Here is a 19,978-nt window from a genome sequence, read left to right as displayed (position 1 = left end):
GGTATGTTTGTCTGATACCTGCATAGGATAATCTCATGATTTTACAGAGACAAAATATCTATGAGTTATAGGCTGAGATAATTAGAATGTCTCTAAGGTCTGAGTCCCGTTAAAGGAGGAAATAATCCCTCTAAGGAAGCCAGTTCATTCAATTCAAAGAATCCAAATCGCACTGACAGGAAGGACAGGCAAGCTAACACACCTGGCTCCCCACACACATTTACTATGTTTTATAACACACAGTAAGAAGCACAGCACAATTGACCACAAAATCATAGAATAGTATGAGTTGGAAAGGACCTTAAAGATCATCTACTTCCATCCCCCTGCCATGGGTCCCACTAGATGAGACTGCCCTCTCTACTATTCTCTTTCTATTTGACCCTCTCCTCACTACTATTTGATCCTTTATTCCTTCGTGCAGCTTGCAGAGTTATAAAAGGTTGATTAAATTGTCCAACCTTCATAAGCATGGGTCATGTTCAATTACTGGAAAACTAATCATTCCAATAAGTGTGTGAATAGGGGAAAGGAAAACTCTGCTGGGAAAGATGGTTATTGGTGGCTACAGAGTGAAAAGATATAAGAGATGACCTTCACCCTAAAATCACACAGACTAATCTTGTCTCTTCAGGATAACTCCTACTCTCAAATCGCACAATTACCAGAGGTTGTAGCCCTTCTCTAGGTCCAGGGGATCTAGGAAAGCAATAGGAAAATGAGGAGAAAGGCAGAAAGAGGCCATCTGCACACAGCAGCAAAAACGATACATTAAACCTGGAAGGAGCCTACCTCGAGTCAGCACAGTCTTCCAGATTAAATGGTGTGAAGTGTGCTCTCTCTAATAGCAGCTGGAGAGGTCTTATTAGCAAATGAGCAGAAAAGAGAAGGAAGATAGCAAAAGAATGAGGCTGGTCCAAAGAGACACATAATTCTTCTTACGCTGGGTAGGTTCATCTTTTCAAAACAAGCTTGTGAAATCAAGGCCCACAACAATTTGGTTTTTAGAAAAAAAATTATTATTAGAGTAGAATAATCATTACATTCAAAATAATTGACATTTGTACAAAAGTAGTCATACGGTCAGCAGTGGACCAAAACGAGTAAAAATACCTCTTCAGAGTAATGTTTTATGATGACAAAACCCATAGCTAAAAGCTGTTGTACAAAACAAGTGTTTAGTCCTGCAAGTAGAAGAGAAACTAGACCAACAGTACTAACAATTCTGAGTAAACTCCTATGCAGAGTACTGCATGTACAGAATTGCTAAACCCTGAGCTACATTAGCTGACCTTCATCTTCATCATTAAACAAACAACCCCCTTCAGTTTTTGGTATTTCTCTAAGGATCTGGCACATTGGGAAGGTATCCAAGGAACTGCATTTTACCGAGGCACACAGCAGTTCCTCTCCAGGTAATTTAATGTTAAAATGCAGGCTTGTTCATGTACTCTTCCACTGTCTGGAGGGAAAAAAAAAAGAAAGAAATGATGCATTATGGAGCAGTACAGTAATATTCAAATAAAGACTTGTCCTCTTCGAAGACAGATGTGGTTTGGCATTACAGATGTATCAATACATATATAATAATATATAGATAAAATAATAGATGTAGCAATAATATTGCTTCAAGAAACTTTAACAGCCTTTTAGAATCTAGCCTTCAAATCGTAACATACCACAGTTGTGACTAAACTTATCATGTCTAGTTGGCCTTTGGACACAGCTGGCCTAGTTTCATCTGCAAATGCCAGACCACTTTGAGAAAACTGTTTGTTGTGCCCCTAGCTAGTTCTACCAGGAGGCTGTTTCCTTCAGTATTAGAATGGATCCTTCACTACCTAGGAAAAAATTAAGTAAATACATCACATTCCACTGTTCTTGTCTTTCCTGGCTCTTTCATGTACAAGTTACAGAAGAGGTCCTGCAGGGTTCTGAACGCAGGTTACATAACTGTACGCTGCAGAAAAACTACACAGGTGTTTATGAAGTAAAGTGGCATTTGCTGGCATGTACTGTTTCCAATTTCAAAAGTTAATAGTAGGTCATCTGTTTCCAATGTATTAGTGAAACAGAATAGATTTTTCTGTATTCATATATCATAGAATGGCTTGGGTTGGAAGGGACCATGAAGGTCGTTCAGTTCAACTCCCCCTCCAGTAAGCAGGGACATCTTAAGCTCAATCAGGCTGCTCAGAGGCCCATCCACCCTGATCCTGAATGTTTCCAGGGGTAAGGCATCTACCATCTCTCTTCTGGGCAACTTGTGCCAGTATTTCACCACTCTAAGCAAAAAATGTCTTCCTAGTATCCAGCCTAAACTTCTCTTTTAGTTTAAAACCGTTACCCCTTGTCCTATTCCCTCAGGTCCTGCTAAAGAGTTTTTCCCCATCTTTCTTATAAGCCCCCTTTAAGTACTGAAAGGCTGCAATAAAGTTTCCTCAGAGTCTTATCCAAACTGAACAACTCCAACTCTCTCAGCCTCTCTTCATGGGAAGGTGTTCAAAGCTTTTTATCATTTTTGTGGTCTCCTCTGGACATGCTCCAACAGATCCATGTCTTTATTGTGCTGAAGACTACAGAGCTGGATGCAATATTCCAGGTGTGGTATCATCAGAGAAGAGCAAAGGGGAGAATCGCCTCCCTTGACCTACTGGCCACGCTCTGTCTCTCAGAGGTGTCAACCTCACCACTCATAGATTATGTTGTTTTATTAAATAAATATCTTAGATGTGCCTTAAACTGTTTCTTAATATAATATCTCAGAAACTCTAGTAGTTAACCCTGCAAGAGAAGAATAGCAGTATATAAAGAGCTTCAAGATGATTCTGCAAGATGCAACAGAGTTCAACTGAAAGCTTATGTAACTGCTCCCTTTACTGCAGTTGTTTCTATCAAAACTGAACCTCGGACACATTCGGATAATTAAGAACCAGAAGTGCTTAGCTGTATCTTAAGCTATGGTCAGACAAGGAAGAAGTAGGAGTATGTTCACCTTTTGTCTTCCTCTGCCTTACCTCCTGCAACATGTCAGAGTCTTCTATGGCTTTCACAGCAGACTTCTTTGAAGTTTCTTGTACTTCTCCACCAATTATAAACTCATCAAGAATAAAATAAGCTTTTTCAAAATTAAAGATAATATCCAGCTCACACACCTGCCAGAACAAAAGGACAAGCAACATTTAAATTACTTTTAAAGCATTATATTATTATGTACTATATATTATTACTAGACCAAAAGTTAAGATGATCAAATGTATTCAACATATGCACTTTTGTGGCAGGTAGCAGGGTAAAGAAAGATACTGCGTATTATGTAATATCACAGGTTCTGCATGTATTCTTTCTACATGTATGGCCTAGATTTACAGTAAAGATATTGCACTTACTATATTTTATACGATATAGTACTTCCATGCTGGTTTTCAGAGAACAGAGCTGACTTCCTAGCCTACTGACCTTGTAAGAGACCTTACATACCACATGTAATATGGGTTACGTATGTTCACATGGTTTCACAGAGCAAGACAAATTCCCTGCCCTAGTGTTATCAACCTTACAGTTATCAACCACTTTTTGAATTTGAGACAGTACAAATGTGAGTCGCGGCACCGTGATTTAAATATGGGATGAATTAAGGTAGTGGAGACAATTTCAAAAATACTCATAGAAAAGGTGGATCTCTTGTACTTTTTATAGACTTACTGGAAGGCTTATTTGGGCCTTCCTCAGGTACTTTCTTTAAAAAATATATATCCTTATTTTTCACACTGTATTATGAAACAAACAAACCAATATATCTGAAGACGTCAGGAATTAAAGAACTGTCACCTGGGGTAGTAGTTTTTACAAATTTTCCTCAAGCTTTCCCCTTGAAATCTGTCCCGAGGAAGATATATGAAGCATCAAGATCAATTTTTGAGGGGAAAAGGATGGAAAAAAAGTCTTACATATTTTATACAATATTCTACTAATGAATTTCACTCTAGGTGGAGTCAGTCTATGGGGAAATAGTGTGGGTGGAAACAAAACAGCAACAGCAAAACAGCTATAGATAACTGTTTGCTTATCAGACAGCCAGGAATGCAGTTCATGGGAGAAAGCAAAACCTACATTTCCAAAGTATCGGTCCAGAAGTTCTACGTATCGATGAACAACCTCTAGTGTCAGGAGCTCATTATCCTGGTCTTCTATTGCACAACAGAAATACAGACTAGCATACCTAGGGAAACAAAGGCAAAAACCTGTGAACAGCTGGATCCTCAGCGCTCTGCTTGTCTCTTAGAAGTTATGCAAATGTCAGTTAATGTCGATCTTGTCCTTTTAAGAATACTTTTCTTTCATTCTCATAGCGTCCCAGAGAACACTTTAAAAGATCAGATAATTTAAACAAATTATTAACTCAGAAAAACAAACTCCACTCTTGGCAAAAAGGGATACCTCCTACAGCGGTCTTAATAAAACAAACAGTAAATCAATAGTAACTTTAAAGGTCTCACTCTCTTGCTGCAATAGCACTACAGTAAGTGAGGTTAATTATAGAATGAGTTACTGTTCTTTATTAAAAAATGAAAGTAAAGGCAAAAATAAAATTGGAAGGAGTTACACTGTTTTAGGTAGGACTGGAAAACATGAAAATGCTTAGACCAAAGAATCTTTGTAACTTTCTTACAGCACCACTTTACATTTAGATCAACCCAAGATGGAAGTTAACCATCTACTTCAGCCCTCTGGTGCTGTGGCTGGAGCCCCAGCTTCTCACAGCGTCTGGTCAGATGTTTACAGCCATTACTTCACAGCATGGAACTCAACTTTTGCTTAATTCGTTCTACACCTTAAGGTTATTTTTGTTTGCTACAGCTTTCCAGAATTAACAGGCAGTCAATGCTAAGCATCATGTAATCCGGGACCAGTGATTTGTCTGGAAAAGGAAAGAGGAATTAACACCTTCCAAAGTAAGAAGTATTTCAAGGGCTAAATTTGACCAAATGGTGAAAGCACCCCAGAACAATTCCTGCAAACTCCTGAAGAGCTTGATAAAGCCCAGCACACATTTCAGCAGGCTACCTTGATGAATTAGAAGTAGTGAAGCCTAAAGCCTTTTAACAGAATTTCAACCACTAATACTTATTAAGCCTTTATTTTTCCTCTTCTAGCATGTCTTACTTATACGAATAGTGATTATGTTCTCATAAAATTACTCACACCTTTTGTAAACAAGCTTGAGGTCTTTCCAGTCAACAAAACTACTTGTTTTTTGATTGCGAGACAAAATAATCTGAATGATTTCTCGAATGATCTTTTTCTTCTCCTTATCAGGTAGTGTCGTATACCATTTCTGAAGCCTTAATTTCCCCTGCCGACTGAACAGCAGTATAAAGTGTATCTAGAGTAAACAAAGCAACATGGTTAATGCTGGGGTCGTGGACAGAGAAAAGGATTCCTAGACCTGATACAGGAAACCCATGAGATCTTTGTGAAGGTATCTCCAGCCCTGATGTCTGGAGGTGGTGTCAACACGGTCCTGGGGAGGCTGAGTGTGGGAACAGTCATCCCTCTCCTGTTTCTTCCCCTGCCAGTTCTCCCCTCCCTGTGAGACCTCTCCCCTAGACATCTTCTCTGCATCCCCTGCCCTTCCTTACCTTACCTTTTGCCAATAGCAGTTTTGCCTCCAATTCGGCTTCCTCCCTGGGAAAGAGGAAGAGTATCACCACTCTGCAGTGGTGAAAAGAGGGCCCCTGCCCCTCCTCCAGCAACATTAGACACCTTAGTGAAGGGAATAAAGACTTGTATACAACAAGGCTAGGGAGATGAAGGAAGTAAAGTGTGGTACAAGACTAGAAATATGAATACCTAGATAGTAATAATAATCACTAACAACTCTGGCATTGTATTGTTTCAGCTCACAAAGAACACAGCATGTTCCTAGAAGAGGCTATAAGGAGCAGAAAATATCAACTACTTTGGGAAAGGAACTTGACAAGTTTTACTAAAGAAATCACCAGATTATGAAACACAGATGACTGTGATGACAAAGGACAGACCTCAGTGACCAAGGATATTACGTTAAATAAAGTATAATAAGTACACTCTTCTAAAATTTCCATTTTAAAGCCAATCACAATTTTGCATGGTTTGACCTATGATCTTTTTCATGCTTAACATGTCCTTATCACTACTACTGAAATACAGAAAAGCTAGCTTTTAAATGCCAATAGGCCTTTACGAGAAAAGTATCAATTCATATTTACACACATACTTTTATTAGTAGATTAAAACAAGACCATACCAAGTCTTTAAGCAGTACAGTAAGTGATCTACTCACAGCACAGAAATCGTTCTAAGAAAAAGGAAATCTATGACATCAGTCTCAATGGGGTGTCCTCTGCTAAACGAAAAAAACCTAGCAGGGACAGAGATGCTTCCAAAAGGTGAAAGCAATGTTCTTGACAGGCATCCCCATTGCTTTTCTAACCAGTACCAATGCTTAGAGTCCAAGAATTTGTCTAACTGCCATCATAGCAATGTGCATGATGACAGGCAAGCTCCAACTTGCTTGTGCAAAGAGACAAGGCTTCTCTCAGTCCCTGGGGACAAGCAGGAAGGCCAGGCTTGTTGAGGCTTTGAGCAATCTGATCCAGTGGGAGGTGTCCCTGCCAATGGCAGGGAGTTTGGAACTGGATGGGCTTTAAGGTCCCTCCTGACCCAAAACATTGCATGATTCTATGATTTTCCTCACTTGCTCCCAATCCTTGCAAGCTCCCAGTGGAAGAGCTGGCAGGTCCGTTGCCATATCCCCACTCACTCAGCTCACCTTTCTCTATAGTTTCTCAATCTACAGCCTAATCCCTTCTGCCCCTTGTTTTTTATTCAAGCTTATTGCTCTGACTATACTTCCCCATCACTCCATCTCCCCACTGAGGACTAAAGTTAACATTCACAATTACTATCCATATTACAACATAGATTTCCGTAAAGCCAAAATCATTCTATGCTCTGGTGAAGTCCAAGCAGAAAAGTGCACCAGAGAAGCTTCTATTTAAAATGAAAAAAAAAAAAAGAGAGAGAAAAAAGCTACCGGATTTTAAACAAAGCATTCATTCATAATTCAGAACCATCCTCTAGCTATTAAGTCACATAGTTGTTGACTAATCCGGAGATAAGAGTTCTGACTATATTGAGAAAGCCTTAAAATGTGGGATCATTTTAGGGAAAGGTAGCCTGTTTTATTCATATCTGCCTGTGGCAGGATCTACTGCTGGAAATAAGGCTCTTGCCATCATTAGTCTAAAGTGCTTGATAAAATTACATGGATTTTGTAGCTGCCTTGTGTTGAGTCCTGTAATACTCTCCAGATGAGCTTGCTATATAAAAACAATTATTCTGCTGGCAGTACACATGGTCTGCTTGCAGTGAAGATCAAAGCACCATGCTCCTGCCTTTCTCTGTCCTTATTACCAGTGGGGTTTTGACATGGTAATACTCCAGCTGTTCAGGGTTACCCCTTCCCAGGAGACAAAGGGACAGTACCTCCTGTCCATACACTTTTCCACTGGATGGATGAAAGAAATGATGAAGGAAAGACTATTTTGCTTGCCGCACAACACATTAATTCTAAAGCCTTTGTACAGATGAGAGCATTTCAAAAGCAGAGCTTATGTTCTGCTGATAAGAGCAGTGGGTCAGCTAGAGTCCATCTAAAAGCAATCAGGCACAGGTAGCAGTGATTTAATAAACACATTTCTAAAGCTAGGGTTAATCAGACAGGAGAGAATGATCTGATTCGACTGAAAATGCAGGGAATTAGCCAGTGAATCTCCAGCAAAAACTGATGGCACATTCAGCATAACAAGATCATGCTGTTTGAGACATCCTTGGGAAGAAATAGATCTGCCTGCTGTGCTTCAACAGGGGTAGATAATGCAGGGGTATTCTGGCTTGACTTCAGCTGTTGGACACAAAGGACTTTAAATGTGAGTGCCTGCAGGTAATAAATACATCTCCAGGAGAGAAGCCTTATGCCTCTAAAAGGTTAAATACCAACAAACCAGGGAATTACTGTGAATATTACTGCTATTTTCCGCTGATTAGTTTACTTCAGTAGGTTATGCTTTACTCACAAGAAAGCGAGCTGCTCTCCATATAAAAGTGCTTTGAAAACTCCTCTATTCCTTATACACATGCAGCTGACGTTTCACCACCACTTTCAGGGCCAACATTCTTTACAATCAGAAAATAACCATTAATATTCTTAAATACGTCAGGATTCATTCACAGGCCTCAAAAATCCTATATTTGGGTCTTCCATCCCACACTCTATTTCATATGTGGGACATAACTACATATCTCATAAGGCAATTTTATTACTATATAGGAATACATACAGCTAGAAAACAGATAAGAGTCTTTACTGCAGTCCATTTCTAGTGTTACAGTCTGCAGAAAAACCTTAGACCCTAAAGCCTAGGCTGGTATTGCCAGACAGCTAAGCTCTCCTGTAACAAAATAATGTACTAGAAAGCTGCAGATGTTTAGAAGAGAAAATATTGCAAGGTGGTGGTTTTTTTTCTTTTGATATTTCATCTTTTTTTTAATTTATTTCTGAAGTCCATTCAATCTGGAGAACTCTCTAGGAGGCAAATAATACTACATTCTCAAGAGGTTAAATGGCTTAATTCCTGGAAGTGCAAGCAGAGTGCCATAGGCACTGTTGTCATTCAGTTCAGCTTTGCTCTGCTCTGCCACACTGACATGACACATTCGTGACTCTCATAGCCCCGATTCTGATGCACCAATAAACCTAGAAATGTTGAAGTAGTGCACAAACATAAATCTAGGAAGTCATCTGCTCTTTGCTCCTTATTTGCTTTCCTATCGTGCTAATGACAAGATGGATGTTGATGAAGGAATTTTTGGTTTATTTTCAGCAGCCACACTACAAACAGAGGTAGATTATCCTGCAACGTTTTCTTCCTCTTTAAAAGTTCTAATTCTGTGTGATAACAAATGCAAATTATTTGCTTCAAGCAAAACACCTTTGAACTTGATCCCTTTCCTACCATTCCAGTGCTGCTGGCTGTGTACCAATCACCCCACCCCGGGGATATTCCAGAGGGAACCTGTAAATCCCAGCCTGAGTGGTCAGGATGAGGAGTGCAGTTCCTATGAGAACATCCACAGCCTTTGCATGCGGAGTCTGGAGGAGACAAGCCTTGGTCTGGAAGCTGAGTATAACTGTATTAGCCTGTTTTACTGAATCAGACCCAACCACCCACATCACTGTGCCAAACGATCTCCCTACATGTCAGTAAGTAGCCTAAATTAGTGCATTTTATATTTGTAGTCCATTATTTTCTAGTTGGAAAAACAGTGTTTTTTTAAATCAAGCATTTAAACCAGATTCCTAAATCTGAACTCTACCCCCTTCTTATGCATGCCTGAAACAATCGCAGCAGTGTTGTATAACGGGTCAGAAAGTTACAGAGCCTTCTGCTTTATAAAGATCTACCAAACTGTACCAGGGTAACAAAAACCCACCCTGAGTTACAGGACTATGAAAAAACAAAATGTTAGACTTTGGCATGAAATAGCTTAACAGTAAACAGAAAAGGCATTGAAAATAGAAAATACAGAAGTTTCACACAGTCACAAAGAGCAAATTTAAATGAAATCATAGAATTATAGAATCATAGAATGGTTTGGGTTGGAAAGGACCTTAAACATCACCCAGTTCCATCCCCCTGCCATGGTCAGGGACACCTTCTGCCAGATCAGGGTGCTTAAAGCCCCATCCAACCTGAACTTGAACACCTCCAGGGATGGGGCAGCCGAGGCTTTTCTGGACAACCTGTGCCAGTGCCTCCCCACCCTCACAGCATAATATTTCTTCTTAATACCTAATCTAAATCTCCCCTATTACAGCTTAAAACCATTTCCCCTCATCCTATCCCTGCATGCCCTGATAAAGAGCCCCTTCCCAGCTTTCCTGTAGCCCCTTTCAGTACTGGAAGGCTGCTCTAAGATCTCCCTGGAGCCTTCTCCAGGCTAAACAACCCCAGCTCTTAGCCTGTTCTCATATGGGAGGTGCTCCAGCCCTTGGACCATCTCAATGGCCTCCGTTGGACTTGCTTTAACAGCCCCACGTCCTTCCTGTGCTGAGGACTCCAAGACTGAATGCAGGGCTCCAGGGGAGGTTTCACCAGAGCAAAGGGGAGAATCCCCTCCTGAGACCTACATAAAAAGAGAAATGGGATGAAAGAAGCCACACTTCTGGCTGCTGACTTCAGTGCCGAAGCTGGAGGGGTTGGAAACCAGACTGACTGGCTGGACCTGGCAGAGAAGAAGCCACTTTTTATGATAAAGTTCTCTCTTAACTTATTCAGACTCCCTGGAAGTCTACATGGTTTTCTGGCACTGCTCTAGTCTGGTCGAGTTAATATTCTGCTTATCTTTCACTATTTATTATCCTTTCCTCTGATATGAAAGAATGAATTTCCCAGCACCAGCAGCTGTCCAGAATTTGGTTTATTAGTATTTATTTTTACATGACATCTGAAAATGAACAGAACCTACTTGCATTAAATTGTTTCTTTTTAAAAAGTATGAGCACTCAAATTATTCCAGCCATTAACCGATCTTTTTTTTTCCAAAACATTTGAAGAACAAAAAAATTCCTTTTAGTTTTTTGCTTTGTTTAGTGGTTTTGGAGGGAGGGAAGTAAATACTGAAACTTTTCCAAAGAAAATGAACAGCTATACTGTGAACACACAGATGGTTTGGAATGCCATGCAGTAAGGCTAAAATGAGAAAGATGTACTGAACAGACAACTATTGACCTGATGTATAACAATCTAGCCACATCAGGAAGAGACAGAATAATAACTCTCAGAAGTACAGGCATTTTGGTATTCTGCTGCTGCACAAAGTCCCCATCTGGCTACTGACTGTTAACAGAATCATAGAATCTAATTAAATTTGGGAAAGACGTGTAAGCTCATTCAATTCAACCATCAGCCCAACACTACCTGCTAAACCATGTCCTGAACTGCCATGGCTACATGCTTTCTGAATACCTCCGAGGATGGAGACTCCACCGCTACCCTAGGCAGCCTCTGCCAGTGCTTCACCACTCTTTAAGTAAAGAAATTTTTCCTAATCTCCAATCTACATCTCCCCTGACACTACTTGACGACATTTTCTGTCATCCTACCTCTTGTTACTCGGGAGAAGAGACCAACAGCCACCTCAAGACAACCTCCTTTCAGGAGCTGAAGAGAATGATGAGGTCTCTTCTCATCCTCCTCTTCTCCAGACCTAACAACCCCAGTTCACTCAAACATTCCTCATGAGATTTGCGCTCCAGCCCCTTCATCAGCTCCGTTCTCCTTCTCCAGATGCACTCCAGCCCCATAATGTCCTTCTTGTAGTGAGGGGCCCAAAACCGAACCCAGGATTTGAGGTGCAGCCTCACCAGAACCAAGTACAGGGGGACAATCCCTTCCCTACTCTTGCTGGCCACATCATTTCTGATCCCAGCCAGGATTCTGTTGGCCTTCTTGGCCACCTGGGCCACTGCTGGCTCATGTTCAGCCACTGCCAACCAGCACCCCCGGGTCCTTTTCCACCAGGCAGCTTTCCAGCCACAATTCCCCAAGCCTGGAGCGCTGCGTGGGGTTGTTGCAACCGAAGTGCAGGATCCAGCACTTGGTCTTGTTGAACCTCATACAACTGGCTTCATATCTATATTTAGGGGTTTTAGGGACTTTTAAATCAATTATGTAAAATCAAAACCAGGCTACTTTATTCAAAATATTAATTTTCTTAATTGTTTACTTTGTCACTAAAACTTTTATTCACAGCAGTGCAGAAGCTGACAGAAATGTTTATTAAATACTGCAGAATCTCAGCTTTAACGTTTAAAGCACATATTTAATCTGTACAATAAAAGCAAATAAGAAAAAAAAACCCAAAATAAGTGAAAAAAAGAGTGACACACAACCACCAAAGTAGCATATTGTTGCCTAACTGGCACAGAATTCTTTCTTGCTTAATCACCATTAGGAACATTTCTGCACAATTTCCCCTAAACAATACATCCAAAGTCCATGCAATAAAAGCTGTGCCAGATCATTACAGGCATATGTGACTATAGTTACACATTGATTTTATGCTTTTCATGATGCAGAAGTCTCCCTTATCTTATTACCAAAGATTTTAAATTGACAAGCGCACTAACATTTAAAAGGTATTTACACCACATAGTATTGATTCAGCCAACAATCTTCTTGATAGCCTCACTAGAGTTAAATAAAAGTAATCAAAACAGTATAGCTGAGCTCGAGTTCTGAAACAAAAATACCTTGAAGCTCCTCACTTCTGATCCCTACCTAAGGATCAGAAACAAAGCCCAAGGTGCCTGTAAGCGCCCCACAAGCTCCCTCCAGCTCTGCTCCTGTTATCGCTGCCTCTAACAGGTCTAGTCCTCCTGACCTTGACTCAGTTCTCATAAACTGGCCGCACTCCTTTAAACAACAACATCCTCCCTACAGTACAGGCAGGCTCCTGCCTCTTCCTTGCAGGCTGCTAGGCATCCCACCAGCAGCAAAGTCAGGCTTCCAGCACCTCTCCAGAGACAAAAGACAGCACAGTTTTCCAAGCCGGCTATAAAGACAAAAATGCAAGCAATGACATCCATTTTTTACAGAAGATAGTTACTCACCACTTTCTTAAATCAGTGGGGGTTTTTTTTATTCCTGCAAGTGGAATTAACTGCAGTTTCTAGGCAATGAGCAAGAACAAATCTATGCTGGGAGTTGGCATAAAACCTGCCCTGAACTCTGCAATGTGAGACCAGGCCAGTGACTGCGCTAGCACCACATGAAACAGAGAGAAGGCACTCACATCTTCAGCCTCAGCTCCAGGGTCAGATGGCTGCAAAGATGCTGGCTGATCTTACAGAAAGCAACACAATTTGAAGATATTCAGAGGTAATCATACCCCTTCTGCCCTCTCAAAGGTTTTTGTATTTGTTCATACATTTTTTGGGAGTCAGTGGACATCTTCATTAGGTTACAAGAAGCAGGAGGACACATGGGGAGAGGCTGAACAACTTGCCAAGAGAGCCACCCCTAACTCACCATAGCCTCAGTGTACTCTACAGTCTGAAGAAGCTATTTTCCCAGTCTCTTCCTTGAACACCTGTGAAGAAACAGCTAAAATCCCACCCAACACATTCTGGCAAAGGGTGTAGCCTGTTTTATTCTCATTTCCAGTTTGTCTTATCAGGTATTTGCAAAGCCCTGCCATATGAAGATTCTGCAGTGCCCTTCCCTTGCCTCTGACGTTTCAAGGAGCAAAGTCAAAAAGCTTTGCTCTGGGACAGGGCGGGCACGCCAGAAGGTGAGGAGTTTCCCCAGCTCCTCAGCCAGCTGACAGATACCACTTCAGCCAGAGACACCTGTGTCTGGTGCAGCAGGAACACTGCAGGGCTGCAGCAGCCTCACACCCATTCCTCCAGGTCCCAACAAAGACGCTCATGGAAAACCTGCGCCCTGGGAGGACTGAAGACACACATGAGTAAGGATCACATTTGTGAATGACTTTGAAAAATCCCAGGACTCATTTTCTGGAAACACCAAAGCGTTTAGTTTAGGCATTTTTCAAGTGATAAATTCTCAATTTTCCCTTTTAAATTAGCACTTCTTCAATAAGGTAAAAAAACAAGATGGATTTAATAATGTCAACATGAAAGAAGCAACCACTACTTACAGAAGGAAGGGCCAGAGCACAGGACCTCAAAAATGTTTTACGCTGGTCCAAAATTTAGCCTCAAGAATAAAAATGTAGACTAAGAATGAATTCTGCTATTCACCCAGGTGTCCTCATGAGATTTGGAGGACAGGAAAAGCCCAAGATCCTGACCACCCCCATCTCCTGAGCCCACTGGCTGCCAGAGTTGTGACAGTTCAATGCAGCTATTCCCATGGCTTTGCTAGAGCTCAGAGCAGACAGTCAGGAACTGGCCCAACACTTCACAGGTTCTCCTTCTAACAATGCAAGGCAAAGGCCTTTGTAGTTTGTGTCTATGGCTCACCTCAGGGGACTAAGCAGAGGGTGATGACCATACAGGAGCTCCTGCGCTGGTTCTTGAGCCATCAAGAACCATAAATGTCTCTGCAAAACTACCTTCAAGCTTCAAGGGCAAGTGGCGAGGAAATAGCAGGCATTCCTGCCTGGTGAGGAGGGGTTTTAATGCCCTCTCTTCTCTTTGCAGGTCTGAACAGAGGATAGCAGATGGACACCTTACACTAATTCAGCAAGTTAGGGAATTAAAAAAGACTGGTGCACAGAGTACCTGGGGTTACATCTGTGATGGTGAGAAACATAAATCCAGGATGAATCAGGCCAGAAAGGCATGTCTGGCCAGAAAGGCATGTCATATTTGCCTTCAAACACATAAATGTAAATTTTTTTCCCCCACCCCACTGACTCTGTATGCTATACTCCTACTCACAAATGAAACATCATTTGCACAAGACTGGACCTTGCACCTCTCGAAACTGCAACATCTGCAAAAGCAAAGGCCAGGGGTGGCCACTCAAGAAAGCATGCAGGTATTGCAAATAGAAGACAGCCTGTACATACAGGACAGTAGGGAAATGAATGGGCAGGGACAGTAATTAGTAGCTATGCACCTGTGACACAGAAAGAAGTCTTTTTACAGGAGCAGTATGGCTTTAACTTAGGCATCTCTGGGAAGACCACAACTGGCTGACAGAAATGCCTGAGGCACATGACAAAGTACTCTTGTGAGCACTATGGGGAGGAGCAGCTCTGGCTCCCCCTGACCCCATCGATTTCCTCAGTGCTTTCATCATTTTGTCCCTTTGTTGCTCTTGCAAATAACTGATGCCTTCAGGAGAAGGTCTACTGGATGGTTTATAAAGCATGGGATTTTGAAGTAATTAAAGATACAGGAAACCAGCAAACATTTAACATGATCCTCATGCTTAGCAGCATTTTCTTGCCTCCTCATAGCCCTGGTTGGCCATTACCCCTCCAGCCCTCTCCCTGCTTTTGCTTACCCCAGATGCCATGGCTTTCTCCAAAGCCTTCCAGGCAGTCCAAATCCTAGTAACTCCTGGCCCAGACATGCCTTCAATTTCCTTAGTTGTCAGTGAAGACATGAAAAAAATTACTTCAGCAAAGAATCAGCAGACAATCTATCATAACATTTCTTTTGCTTTCCGGAAACGAGCTTATTACTCAGGGACAGTAAGGCGTGCATCACATCACAATCACTGCAAAGTCAGAGCAGTCCCTAGGGTAACAGTGAAACCCTGTAAGATAGTGAATACTCCAGAGAGAGGATCACATCAACAGTCATACATCAAAAACTTCCTAAGAAGAATACTAAAACCCATTTTTCCCAGCAAATTCTGCAAAATGGTATTCAGAAGCTCAACTGAGTGACAGAGAGTAACTGAATACCAGGTTACAGATCACCCTCTGAGTAGTACTCTGATTTGAGCACCTTCAGAAGGAGCGACTATAAATAACAGGGCATGTGGAAAATCATTCTGGCAAGAATGATCTCCAAGAATCACTAGGTTCAGAATTTAGGGCCAGAAACTGGATCCAAACAAACCACCTGTGGACCCATCTTCTGTGAACCGCCTCACCACTAGGGGACTCGCCTTTGGCAGGGATAAAAAAAGGCATTCATCCACACCACAAAAAAAAAAAGTATTCCCTTTTGTTTTCTTTACATTCCATGCCTAAAACTTTCACAGGATGTACCCAGACTCTTCTGGTAGCGACCATTCTTTACAGCATTCATGATTTCACGCATTTCTACCACTTCCCCTGCAGCCATCTCTTTCCAAGCTGAAAAGTCTATCTACTCGGTATCTTCTAAAAAGGATGCCATTCCATCACCATTGTTTGTTCCCACACTAATTGCTCAGTGAGATAAAGAAACAAATACCACACCGACAACTTTTGTTGTCGTGTAGAATGCTGCCTCAAATAGCAGGGACCATTGATCTGTAATTTTCTGTCCTTCCCTCATCTATTCTGATCTGCTGCCCTTGTCTTTTAGAGGTGAATGCCTAGAGGGAAGGTTCATTGTCTTTGCTAGGACAATATTCAGCTGTATCTCAGAGTGGAAACCAACAGTTGTTCTTCAAGCTGCAGACAGTAAATTCTGGGCAGCATTGAAAACATCTTTTGCAGATTTATGTCTATTGTATGTCTAACAATTAAGGGCACGGAGAGTGTTAGTGAGGTCGATATTCAGAACAGGTGAGAGTTCATTTCCAAACACCAGGCAGGTGTCAGCAGCTGCAGTCACTTCATTTCCATCTACGCTTCTAGATCAGGGACTAGGATCAAATGTCTTCCTTAGTGGAAACATTGCCTGGCAACTCCTTTTTTTATTCAGACCAAGCACACGTTTACAGCCCTTGTGCTCAATGGAATTCTTTCGATCTCTGAGTTTCGGATTGTGTCCACAAGGACTAATTTTTCTCACTACTCTGATGAGCAGCACAGGTGGGAGGGAAGCAAGCCCTTTACTATGCAGGCACCAATTCTGCACCCAAAGCTACACAAGCAAAGCCAGGTACTGTCATGAAACTAGTACTGGTAACGCTGAGATAGCAGTAGGATCAAGGTGTGGCAACACTTAGAGGCACGAAAGACTTCTGCAACACACATCCTCGGGGAAACAACCATTTTTATTGCTCTCTGCTCTCTCCCCGCTCTTTGTTGATACAGCAGTCCTCCAAGACATATTGCTTGGCTGCACCCATAGACGTTGGGGGGCAGAACTTCACCTCTTTTCTAAAAAGGATTTTTTTTCTTTTTTTTTTTTTTTTCTAACCTGCCACAGAGCAACAGGCAGAAAAGCTGTTTTCCTCCCCAAGATGTGAAATTAGCTTTGCTAAACAGACCCTTTCCTGAAACCTCCCTGGAAATCTGCAGCAGAGCAAACAGCTAGAACAACCCTCTTGCTACGACATCTTGTGGAAATACCTTCCATTCAGATCTCAGAACACAGGAAAAAGGTGGCAAGCACAACCAGAGGAACCGATGTACAAGGAGTTTAAATGACCTGTTGAAAGCTCTTCCCTTGTGACCCTTGGTAAGGCTTATTCTTGGTTTGTAACCCAGTTACCCTCACTTCCTGACGCATAACCCAGTGTAACAACCCCTTCATGGAGACTGGATAACAGATAGAAGAATTTTAAGTGAATAAATACCCTGACAAAAGCACCCTTTCATCGGTACTGGTTCTACAACAGGAGAACAGGGTAAGGCTGGCAGTGCCAGTTAATGGAATAACGCCAGCATGTGTTTGCACTTCAACTTTAGAAAAGGGAAACAAAAATTATGAATTGTAAGAATGCACACTCGTCTTATAAAATTATAACAATCAATACAGTGGACAGTCTCCAAATCGTCAATAAGCAACACTATTGTAAGCAGTGCTCCCCTGGGACCATCGTGAGTGCTTTGCAAACTGGTATTTGCGAAGTGCGTGCATCAGGGAGAGTTCTGAGATCAGCTTCCCTGAAATCAGCTCCCTTATTTACTGACCTTCAAGGGCAGAATAGGAACTCCAATTGTTTATATAAGCTTTACCCCAGGGAAGTGGATATGTAGGGCTGTCTCGAGGTGTAACCAGAAAGGCTGTATTTACATACGGACTTAAGGTGTGGAGTCTGCATTGCTGTCTGTAAATTCATTACTGTGAATATTCTACTTGTCAATGTAATGACAAGTACACCTTTCTAAATACACTAGACTAACACATATTTAGTGTTCTGGCTAAACCACTGAAAAGAAATAACATAGCTCTGCCTTTGAGGATAGAAACAAACAAAAAAACTTGGCCTATGATGAAGGAGGTGAGAGACTTCTCTTCAGCTGCGCTGTTGATAACTGATATTACAAATGCACACAACAGGACAGGCAAACTGTGTGAGACACCAGCTCAGAGAATGCTCACAGAACCTGCCCCAAGTCTGAACTGTCAAGCAGCGAGATGGTTTCTCAATTAAGAGGCATCGCTGACCACCTCACTGCTTGAGAGCCTGCAGTCCACCTTGGGGAAAATATAGCCATTATTCTAAGGATATTGGTCATCTGGCTTAACAAACCAGAATAAACATGGCAACCTTTTCTAATCCCAGCAAACCACCACCAAGCACAGCACTGGAGCCTCACTCCCAGGATCCTGCCAGTCAGTCCTTTCACCTGGAGGGCTGCTGCCACCTCTGCCCAGCTGTGGAGCCAGGCTGCACACACAGACATCATACAAGGAACAGAATCAGACCTCTGTGTTCTCTCAGATGCACTGCCGGACGGAAAGGCAGCACTAATAACGACCAAGACCCTACAATGCCCGCGACACCCAGCAGTGGAGCAGAGGCACCCAAGCTGGAGACAATGCTACCACCCAAGCTCTCCACAAACCTCGTTTTAGGAAAAGCTCTTCCCAATGCTTCCGTCACAAGAAAACCCACTGCCCAACACTGCCTCGCTCTGACACCAGAGCCAGCCAAGAGACACAGATCCCTGAAACTACACTCTATCCTTCACCAGGCACTGGAGTCGAGCCTCAGCTCCTCAAGTTACAGGAAGGCTTTATAAAACCTCTCTCTGTAACAGCCTTGTTTTCCTTGTTGGTGAGGAAAGGCTGTCAGCACGACCCGAGCTCACCCCAAGGGTCAGAAAACAAAGGAAGTTAACTTTCGTTTCCTCAAAACGGGTGCGACCTTTGCTCAAACCCACTTGGAAACAGAATCTCTCCTCCTTGGAGCAGAGGCACAACCCTAGCAGGCAGCCTGGCACAGAACACGTTTCACCTTTATTAAAACCCCCTCATATTACTACAGCAGAAAGTTAGGGTTTTTTCCCTAAAAAAAATCTAAGTTTTTTTTCCTAACCCCGAGCGAGTTGCTGAGCTCTGCGCTTCAGCACCTGCCGGACCCCGGGCGCTGGGCCGGGTCTGTGGGGGCTGCGGCGGGGCCAGGGCCGAGCCCTCCCACACGGGGCTTTCAGGCAGCGCCTTGACCTGCTTCTGTTTGGTTCTGGCTCCCGGGAAGGCAACAGCCAGGCCGGCTGGCAGCGCAGAGGGTCTGTCCTCACCGGAGCCAAGGGGCCAGGGGGCAGAGCAGCTGGGCCCATGGGTGCAAGGGGCAAAGGGCAGCTCAGCTTGAGCCGCTGCAAAAGGCAGCGGGGCAGCTCGGCTTCGGCAGGGCAGTCGGTGCCCGTGGGAGCAGGGGGCAGCTGGGTCTGCGCAGGGGCAGGCGATGCCCACGGGTGCAAGGAGCAGAGGGGCAGCTCGGCTGCAGGCGACACACTTGGTGCTCGTGGGTGCAAAAGGCGGCGGGGCAGTTCGGTTTAGGCAGAGCAGTCGGTGCCCATGGGTGCGAGGGGCAGAAGGGCAGCTGTGCCCGCAGGTGCAAGGGGCAGCGGGGCAGCTGGGTTTGTGCAGGAGCAGCCGGTGCCCATGAGTGCAAGGGGCAGCCGGGTTTGCGCTGGGGCAGCCGGGGCTGTGGGGCGAGGGGCCGTCGAGGCTCTCTTACCATGTCGCAGGCGGCAGCGCAGCCGCCCGCTCGGCGGTGCCGGCCCTCTCCTCTCCTCCCCTCTCTTCTCTTCTTTTTTCTCCTCTCCTCCCCTCTCCCTCCTCTCACGCCCGGCAGGTGAGGCCCCCGCCTTCCCACAATGCACGGGAACGGCCCGGCGCCTCCTCCTGCACCGAAAGTGACGGCAAAGAAACTCCGTACGACTCGTTCTGGAGTTTCAGAAAGCGAGCAACCTCTCTCGGGGCTGGGCAGAACGAGGAGGGGTCTCCATCCATGGTGTGCAGAGAGACAAGGGCTGGGACAGAAGGTATTTCCCACTTACATGCATATGTGTAAACTTTCCCAGGAATCTTATGCACGTTCTGTAACTTTCCAAGGACTAATTT

The 19,978-nt window shown here is 43.3% G+C and overlaps 1 protein-coding gene across 2 annotated transcripts; it reads right to left on the bottom strand.

Annotated features, from left to right (window-relative positions):
• Positions 1-362: 362 nt before the first annotated feature.
• Positions 363-19,658, bottom strand: AP1S3 (adaptor related protein complex 1 subunit sigma 3). 2 transcript variants are annotated; one of them, XM_069864442.1, is made up of 5 exons: positions 7,526-8,082; positions 5,208-5,386; positions 4,114-4,222; positions 3,018-3,155; positions 363-1,462 (listed from the first exon to the last, which is right to left on the bottom strand). In XM_069864442.1, exons 1-5 carry the CDS (start codon positions 7,607-7,609, stop codon positions 1,427-1,429), a joined length of 546 nt encoding a protein of 181 aa, XP_069720543.1. In that variant the 5' UTR covers positions 7,610-8,082; the 3' UTR covers positions 363-1,426. The 2 variants fall into 2 exon arrangements, with proteins under 2 accessions (XP_069720543.1, XP_069720542.1); XM_069864441.1 differs by lacking the exon at positions 7,526-8,082 and adding an exon at positions 19,593-19,658 and having other exon boundaries at positions 364-1,462.
• Positions 19,659-19,978: the final 320 nt, after the last annotated feature.

This window comes from Phaenicophaeus curvirostris, chromosome 10, assembly GCF_032191515.1.
Source record: "Phaenicophaeus curvirostris isolate KB17595 chromosome 10, BPBGC_Pcur_1.0, whole genome shotgun sequence".
Taxonomy (NCBI): Eukaryota; Metazoa; Chordata; class Aves; order Cuculiformes; family Cuculidae; genus Phaenicophaeus; species Phaenicophaeus curvirostris.
The sequence above is the reverse complement of the archived record's forward strand: the minus strand, read 5'-3'. Positions and strand labels throughout refer to the sequence as shown.